The following is a 9,852-nucleotide window of genomic DNA, read 5'->3' on the forward strand; positions in this document are numbered from 1 at the left end:
GTGTCCTCTGTGCCTGGGAATCCTCCCTAGCTATTGGCCATTCAGTATTTTATTAAATCAGTAACAGTGACACATTTTTACAGTTTACAAAAAGAGGGACCCTTTCCTCATACTATGTGGCCAGTATTGAAGGAGATGAGGTGCCTATTCTTACTGTAATCTGATATACCATGGTTGGTTGATATACATAGGAGGTCTTCCAGTTTCTTAAAAGAAAGGAGGAGGAGTGGATTAAATGGTGGAACAAAAGGGAGGTTGGGAATGAATTTTAGAAGGGAAGAGGGAGGGAGGTTAGCCTGTGATTGGGCTATAAAGAATTAATTAACTAAAATCATTTCATTTATTTATTTATTTTGGGTTTATTGAGACAGGTTTCTCTGTTTAACAGCTCTGGCTGTCCTAGAAGTCACTATGTGAACAAGGTTAGTCTTGAACTCACAGAGATTTGCCTGCTTCTACCACCAAGTGTTGGGATTAAAGGTTTAAGTCACCACCACCTAGCAATAAAGTTGAAAAATAGAAAAAAGGCAATCTCCTAAAAGCAAAGCGTATTTTCCTTTTCTTATTATTTTGAATGGTCAGATTGTAAGAGTTGGATAATAAACATTTTGTTTTTAAATACATACATATACATACACAAATATGTATTTACCATTGTTATTTGAGGACAAACAGATTTCTTATGAGAGAAATTTCAATATTACTATTTGTAAAAACATCAATAAGCAGGAGGAATGATAACATGTGGTATGAAGATAGAGGAAGGAATTCTGAGGATTCAAAGATCAAATGGTCATAGTACTGGGGATAAAGAACAGGAGAGTGTCAAAGGTGAATTGACCAAAACAAAGGATGTATTAAAGGCTGTATGGATACCCACTCACTAGTTAGTAAGCTTGTAGTTGACCACCCAAAGCAGATTCCTTGCTCCTTCGGTGGTTTGAATTTTTTCCCTGTAGTGGCATCTTGCCTTGCCAGTGAATTTGTAGAAGTGGCCACCCTTTTAGATGCCACTACATTTTCCTCTTTGGTGAGTGTGTGTGTGTGTGTGTGTGTGTGTGTGTGTGTGAGATTCACCCATGGGAGGCCTCATCCTCTCTGAAGAGTGCATGGGGGGATGGCGGGAGGGATGGGGAGATTGGGGAGGGAGAGGGAACTGGGATTGGTATGTAAAATAAGGTTTTTTTTTTTAAAAATTTAACTTATAAAATGAACTGAAGCAAATAATTATTATTAATAAGGAAATACATGAACAGTTTTCTACCAGGTCGGAAATCAACAAGTTTAGAGCTTATAGACTATAGCACCTTGAAATTAAAAGTAGGTATGCATATATGTAAATATGTTTTTATATTTATAAATTAAAAATTATATAAACTAACTACAGAAACAAGTCAAGTGAATGCTTCAGATACTCTAAGTTTAACTTTCACAATGATCGTTTCACAAGATTTTAAGCTTTTTATGCCCCGTGTATCTTACAACACATAGTATTGAGCTATGTTCTCTTTTGCATCACTAGCAGCCAGCTTCTTGATCAGATCATTGCTCTTCCCTACCAAACACTTGCTCAGACCCTGACTTGTGCATCTTGTCCTTCCCTGTGAGCTTCATTGAAAATAAGGAAAATACGGAAATGAGAGAAAGGCCTTTACAAACAATCATTCCAACTTGCACCCCAGTGTTAAAGTGTGAGGTTTCAGGAAACTCACAGTTTAGATGGGCCACCACCAACCCATTGCCATTTCCTTTTGCTTTTATTATATGACAATCCAATCCAGTAACTGTTTGTAGTAAGTCGGGGCTTTAGAAATTTCTGCAAGGAAAATGAAACATCTTATGATAAATTTTCTGTTTGGTGAGAAAAGAACAAGCACAGCAGGTCCCAGCTATTCTTATATCATATCTTTGCTGTCCTGTTCTCAAGCCCTTCAGTCCCTCCAAGTTCATTTTAAAGTGATTTTCCACTAGTAGCTCATTCATGTCAAAACTGATGCCAGTTACACAAGTGATTTAAAATGAAAACTTCAGGTGTCTAGAGATACTTGATTTCTGAAATGATTTATATCTGTGTTTCTCATAGAAAGTCTTACAGTGTAGCAAAGGCTGGCCTTGAACTCACAATCTCCCTGCTTCAGAGCTCTAAGTGAACATTGCATACCAGCTTCTTAAGTAAGTCTGACACTTTATGAAATTATTCAGATGCATATTTCAGAAGACTACAGAAGCATGTGGGGATTGTTCATCTTGGGAGACGCTGTCTTCGAATCAGATTCATTAAGATGAAAAGTGCTGTGTGAAAAGCTGTGCATTAAACTCCATGTTCCAGAGAGGAAGCCATGCTATACATTCAGATCCCAAAATGACAGAACGTTAGGAAGAGGGAGATATTTGCAAGAAGTTAGAGTCACTTACATGTGACATATGAGTAGAACAATGACTAATAAAATTATTGATTACATTTTAGGACAGAAGTTTAAATTTATCAATGTTTAATGTATCACATGGAAAATTGTATCACTATTTGACATTGGAATTTATTTTATGCTGTAATTATTCAGACATGTATTAAATTGGTGGAGAAATTGTGCTGCATATTCTAAATGACACAGTCTTCAAGCTGACCATTCAACCTCTCTTTATTTGAAGAAATTTCCTTAGTGACAAGTGTAAACATCTAATGTCAGGATCATGGCCACTTATTTTCCCTCATATACACATTTTTAAAGAGAGGTATCTTTTTATGAAACATAAGAAAATTATGATGTAAATATTATGGACAGACTCAGTGAAAGTCAATGTGGGTCTAACCAGAAAAACCATTTAATTTCACAGTTCTCAGGTAATTTCCATTTTGTAATTTGGCCCAGAGGTCAGTTACTTCCCCTATTGTCATCCAATTACTCATCTCAGGTAGTCTTACTTCTGGGTTCTGAAGAGCACACCCTAGACCGTGGACTCTCTGGGTGTAGTTGCCCTCTGTGGATATACATAACTGTCAGTCACAGGATACACTATACTAAAGGGTTAAAATTCCTCAGGGAAAATATGCATCTCTGAAGGATTTTCTTGCAGACTCCTGAGAAGGGGAGGAGATTGCAAATTCACAACTGTCTCTTTAGTAACTAGTCTCCTTAAAACAGACCTTGTCCTGACAGTAAGCCAGGAGCAGAAGGGAGTATCCTGAAAGACTCTTAACACAGTGTTTGCTCTTACTGCAGGCAAACCATATTCAACCCCCGAAGGTCATTCATTCAAAACACCTGTCAGGATTTAGTAACTCACTATTCAAGAGTTAGCTACAGAGTCTCAGAGAACAAATGGGAATGTTAAGAGTCTACAATACCAGTTCTAGTGTCTCACTATTCAAGAGTTAGCTACAGAGTCTAAGAGAATAAATGGGCATGTTAACAGTCTACAATACCAGTTCATCATAGTCATGTATCTTCAAAAGGGATAAGCTGCAATCCTCACAGGTCTGTTTACACCCATTCCAGTGTTTATTGTCCATGATGAAATAATAACATTTTATGCCACAGCAGAACCACTGTGCTTCAACACGCTTGCCTAAAACAGAGAACGGGAATGGTTAAAAGTATTATTTTCTGGCATTCTGTTATTACAAAGATGTATTTATTATGCATCTATAACTAAGAAAAATCTCACAGGTCTCAGAAATTTTGATTCTAAAATGCTGAAAGACCCCTGCACAGCCATGCTCTATGCAGCACTGTTTATAATAGAGATATGGATAAAGGTTAAGTGTTCATTGTGGATGAATCAATAGAGAAAATGTAATATATATATATATATATATATATATATATATATATATATATATATATATGAATGCTATTCATCCTTGAAAGGACACTAAATCCAGCTGGGTAGGATGACTTATGCCTATAATATCAGCACTACATAGGCTGTGGCAAGAGGTTCACATCCTTGGCTAATCAGTGAATTACAGGCTAGCCTTGGCTATACAGTTCATTCCAAGTTAGCCTTGGTTATAAGATGGAATCATTTTTCACAGCTAACCCTGGAAAAGGGCAATCATGACCTATGAGACCAACTGTGCAGTGTGAGTCTTCCAGGTGACTCCTGAGTGCTCTCCATTTAATTTCAAAACACATCATCTGCTATGAGTAGATTTATTACTAATGAGGCCGAAGAATTTTTGCAACAGTTCCCTTTCTCAAATGTCTACAGGAAAATCTATCAGATAAACAGGGATGAATTTGAAGATAGAATGAGAAGTGAAACAAACAAGGGCCAGGACCATACTTTTTATTCCACTCCGATGAGGTTTCTAACAGCCCAGCTATAAGAAGCAGGAGTTTGTAAGATCTCAGGGCCAGAGGGAGGGGACATAAGTACTTGCTTCTCAGAGGGGGATGTAGGATGCAATGGAGACCTGCAGTAAAGCACTGTGCCCACAGTGGCCCACACAGTACTGTGCACTTACAGCCATGCTGTGGTCCATGGTAGATGCTCTTATGTTAAGAGAAATAAGAAACACACAAGGAAACTTATGATGGTGATTCCCTGTTCTCCTGCTTCAACAAACTCACATGCTCACAGTGGCAAATTTGAATACATTAAAACATGTGTAGTTTATATAGCTACATCTCATTGTGATTTATTTGTATGCTCTGGTGCTGAGGGTCCCCTTTCTCTATTAATAAAACTTTATGTCCTTCCCTTGCTTTTCTGTAAAGAGGTATCATCACTCTGTAGGTAGGCTTCTCTTGGAATTTGCTGGACATCTAGACTGTCCTCAAATTTGCAATCCTCCTACCTTGGTGTTCTAATCATAAGCATTGCAGAATCATGCTACCACCTCGAGATAATAGTTATTTTATTCTAAAATAATAATACGAAACATTTTAATGAGCCTATAATGCCTCAATCACCATTTTTGCTCTTTATCTTTTCTCTGTCCCTTATTTTGATATATATCAGTTTTAAAGCTATTATTACTACTTGAGTAATGAAGATTGTCAACCTCTGCTATCAAACACAGTGAGATCATATGCAAGAGTTCTTTATGAACTCTAAATTCTGAAAAAATACTTAATAACGAATGATAAACTGTGCCAATTGAAGTTATTCAGCCATGATGCAAGGAAATAGATTCCTTGTAATGCCTGATATTTTCAACTTTCTGGCTTCATTCTCTGTGTCACTGATAGAGACACACCAGTGTAGGCACCATGGTGAATCTCTCATGTGTTCTGCAGGGGGACACCTTGGTCACAAACAGGACAACTCTCTGATACCAAAACAGGAGGAAAACACACACACACACACACACACACACACACACACACACACACACACACACACACACACAATTTTATGTCCACATCCATGTAAATGCTCCAAGTCCACTTCAGCCTATGAAATTGGTAAATACTCTCTTACTGGAAACTTCCACATTCTTTCAAAAACAAAAGTGGGGACTCAGATGTGCCAACAGATTAAACCATCCTGAATTCTCAGCTGTTCTGACTTAAGCATTCATCTCCTGGGAGCAGTAGAAGATGGAATGGCCACTGAGTTCTAGAAACTGTAAGATTTACAGTTAAATCTGTAAACAGGGATTTCCAGGGTTTCAGACTCCTCCATTCAATAAGGAAACCCCAAGATCACCAGCATTGTTAGCTGCTAACTTGACTTCAAATCTCCTGGAGAAGAAACAATACAGAATAATGCAATTCTTTATTCAAGATTCCCACCATACCTGTGTGCTCTTTGCAATCTATATCAACCTTAGTTTCCCTACAGAATCTGTTCTGTTCTCTGTTGAGATTTATTCTTCCTGAGATTTGTTCTTCCTGATATTTGAAGTCATCACACTCTGTAGTATTATTTCTCAACATTTCATTTAAGCCTCTGTTATTTTGCATGACACTGTATGTTTGATTGATGTTGGTTAGATTTTTCTGTAGTTCATGTTTTTCTTGTCTACACTGAAAAACTGAAATTACAAAAGATATCATCAACAATTTTTATAGATACTAAATATTTGAAATTTAAGATATAAGAAAATGCCTCATGTTGACAACATATATCATTAGTTCAATTGCCATTTTGACATTTAGAAAATAACATCTCATTTAACTCATTAAAGAGATGGAAACATTAATTTCTCCATATCAGCAACTTCAGTATTAAGTAAATGATAAAGTGGAATTAAATTATGATGGGAGCATATTACCTTCCAATTCATTAAACTTTTTTCTCAGCCAAAAATCTTACAAATAAATATCTAAATAAAGAATTCAGTCAACCTTTGACATACACTAAAAATGTAAATTAAGAAACCTGAAGAAATGTCACAATTCTCAAATTACCAGATAGAAAGCATAATATCCAGACATATAGTTATGTTTTAGCACAGCCTGGGAGTGATTTCCACCAAAGATGTAAAGAAATCCAGTAAGTCTGAAGCATTAATGTCTCTGTACACATCTAGTCTTTCACACAACCAAGTCTTTAATATACACTGAGGACAAATGAAAATAAGGCCATCATTTCTTTTGCACAGCTGTTTATCCCAGGATGTCCACAAAAGATTCACAATCTTAGAGAGGGTGAGTTCTCCCATGGGGAATCAATAAAGTCTGTCACCTCATTTGAGGCAGGACCAAGCTCCCCCTCCCTGACTCCTGTATCTAGGGCGAGCAAGGCTTCCCTCCATAGGGAGTGGGCTCCAAAAAGCCAGTTCTGCCCTTGGGATAAATACTGGTTCCCTAAAATAAGATTGTTTTGATAATAATAATAATAATAATAATAATAACAATAATAATAATAAAAAGATTCATAATATCCTAAGCTCAGAAGACACACTATCACCAAGTTCTCAGAATGAACTTGACCATGAATTTCAACAGCCCCAAAGTTAATGAGATAGGTATGTAAGTTATAGGAATGATATGGTGTGCCAGAATTAAACAAAATTCTAAGTCCAGAGCTATGTGGCACATCCCCTGATTATAGAAAGGGCAATTTCCAGAGGGTAATAATGGCATAATTAGTGTTTAGTCATTACTTAAGCAGAAAGGCAAAACGATGTTCACTGGTTACTCACTGAATGTCCCCAACACTGCAACTGTCACCAGCAGAATGAAACAAAGGATTCCGAGAGGTATCACAGTGTGGAGCCAGGGGACTGAAGACTCTTAAATCAACAAAACAAAGCAAGAAAACCATCACTGTGGAAAGAGCATGTCCCAGTTCTGATTATAATTTTGTGTAGCATGGAAACAATGGGATATTGGCCTCTAAAATTTTATAGAAGTCCATTATACAAACTGACTGAATATGTACTTTCAGAATTGTATGCACACACTTTAGAAATATTACATGTGTGAAATGTCACAGGATTTCAAACATTTTTCAGCCTTGGCCTTGGAGACTCAATCATTCTGACCCAGCCTAGAAGTAGTTGGATGATGGGCATGTACCCCTCACCCAGTTCTGCAGGATCACAAGTGCATCCTTCAGGAAGCACTGGGGCCACAGATACAGTGCAAGTAGAAAATCTCAAATTGGAGAGTACAGTCCACCAAGGGAGAATAACTGAGGATGAGGAGGAAGGAAAGAGAGGTAGCTGTTCTTGAAAACTGTAGGGAACCATGGTGGCTCTAGAGCTGGTTTTTATACAGGTCCATCCTTAAAGGAGCCTAGAAGTCAACTCTTCCTTTTATTTTAACCTAAGTTTTATTTTTCTCCAGATAATATAAAACTTGTTCGTGTATCCGAGGTGTTGGGAAATAGAAAGTCAAGCCTCTGATTATCACTATGTCAAGGAAGTTAAAGTTATCAGCTTAGGCTTCATTTGTGACATTATATGTAGAGTGAGCAGAAAAAGAGAATAGAATTCTTTGACATTGCTACAAAGGCATAATGGGATTTAGTCATCCCCACCAAACTACCCTCTCTCATCCCCTTTGTATCCTCTGCAGCCTTCTTCCCAGGAAAAGACTCCCTCATCTGATAGATGACTTTTCCTGCTTCTTTGTATTAGATGTTGGGACATAGGTAAGACAGTGAAAACACATTCTGCTAGAGTGGAAGTATTGTTTCTAAAGCATACTTTTCATTTCCGTAAGATTTCATTGCTCTAGAATGTTCAGTATTTCTTCATGCTCTAGTGTGTTACTTCTAAAGGTATCAGAATTCTTATGAGACTTAAAAATATCCTCTTAATTTTTTCTCAAATTTCACAGAATATATTCACTTTTTTCTCCATTCTCAATATTTTTTTCTTACAGGCTCCCTTCATTCCACTTTGCCCATCTGACTTTCTTTTGTTACAGGCTAACAACTAGAAATAGGATTTTTGTTAAATGGTGGTGGCACACAACTGTAATACCAGTACTGGGGAGGCAGAGGCAGGTGGATCTCTGAATTTGAGGCCAGCCTGTTCCACAGAGTATGTTTCAGGACAGCCCTGGTTATACAGAGAAACCTTGGTTGGAAAAACCAAAAACCAACCAAACAAAAAAAGATAGAATGAAATGAAATACATTTCAGGCAGGTGTGGGGCATATGCATTTAAATCAAAGCACATGTGAGACAGAGGCAGGCAGGTCGCTTTGCAATTGCAGGTCAGTCTCATCTATAAAGTGAGTTTTGGGACAGCCAAGGCTATTGGAAGGAGGAAACTATGTCTCAAAACAAGGAATAAAAAACCCAGTCTGGTTATTGCTTTCAATGGCGGCCTGTAGGATATTGTTTTCAAAATAAAAAATTTATGATGCATTAAAAATTGGTGAATTTAGACACTTGAAACACTTACCTCCCTGTGCATATTCTCTGGGCCCTTGAGTCTCATCAGGCCTTCTTCTGCTCTGCAACCCTGAAGAAGACTTATGGAATCTCACAGTTGTGTAAGTGATCTCTTCATCACTCATCTTGTGAGTAAGTGAAGTATGGTCTGTGTTAAAGTCTGACGTTGAGTGACTTCTAAAGAAAAAAGTTAAAATGTCCCCCTTTAGGAAGGTATCTGAATCAGATGCTGCAGTGGGCTGGGAATGGTCCGGTCTGACTAAGCTCCCTGGTGATCAAAACACCCTAAATCACATGGACTGCCTGGGATTGGTGGCACACATCTTTAATCCCATTGCTCAGGATGCAGAGGCAGGTGGATCTCTGTGAGTTCGTGGCCAGCCTGGTCTACAGAGTGAGTTCCAAGACAGGCTCCAAAGCTACAGAGAAACCCTGTCTTGAAAAATAAAGCAAAACAAAATCAAATAAATATATATCATGGGCTGACACTGATTTATACTAGAGATGAGGCCCTTTGCAGATTTCTGTCATTCAGTCATCTAACTTACTATTAGGAATTACGGAAAGAATTAAAAACTTACTAAAAGTCATTGTAATATTGGCAGCATATATATGAAAATGTTTGGAAAAATTTGTACTACCGCAAACGACTAAAATGCTTTTAACCTGTCAATTCAGACAATAAAAATTCAAAGCTTTCTTTTTTTACTTTATTTACTTTACTTTCTGAATATATAAAAAATCTTTGCTTTAAATTTATTTACACATTTTGATAAATACATGGATATAAAAAAAGACTGCCCTTGCAGTCTTCTTAATTATGCATGACTCTCAGCGATTCCCAAACACCACTACTGAAATGGTATATGAAGGTCAATACTCCAGCTGATTAACATTTTGGGCTCCAAGTACATAAATATCTCACCTAAGATGTCCAACCTCTACTCAGTCACATCTTACACATTTTTCCCAGGGTCAGCCCTGATAAATTCATGGACCTAGGAAAGATCCGACTTTGTGGGATTATCAAGACCCAGAAATATAAATGCCCCA

The 9,852-nt window shown here is 37.5% G+C and overlaps 1 protein-coding gene across 1 annotated transcript; it reads right to left on the reverse strand.

Moving 5' to 3' along the window:
• Positions 1–1,708: 1,708 nt before the first annotated feature.
• Positions 1,709–8,924, reverse strand: LOC100750511 (killer cell lectin-like receptor 2). Its single transcript, XM_035448727.1, has 5 exons — positions 8,810–8,924; positions 7,097–7,186; positions 5,747–5,983; positions 3,425–3,567; positions 1,709–1,816 (listed from the first exon to the last, which is right to left on the reverse strand). The coding sequence occupies exons 1-5, from the start codon at positions 8,922–8,924 to the stop codon at positions 1,709–1,711; spliced, it is 693 nt and encodes a 230-aa protein (XP_035304618.1).
• Between the last annotated feature and the right edge of the window lie 928 nt (positions 8,925–9,852).

The sequence above is a fragment of the Cricetulus griseus genome, chromosome 8 (genome assembly GCF_003668045.3).
Source record: "Cricetulus griseus strain 17A/GY chromosome 8, alternate assembly CriGri-PICRH-1.0, whole genome shotgun sequence".
NCBI lineage: Eukaryota > Metazoa > Chordata > Mammalia > Rodentia > Cricetidae > Cricetulus > Cricetulus griseus.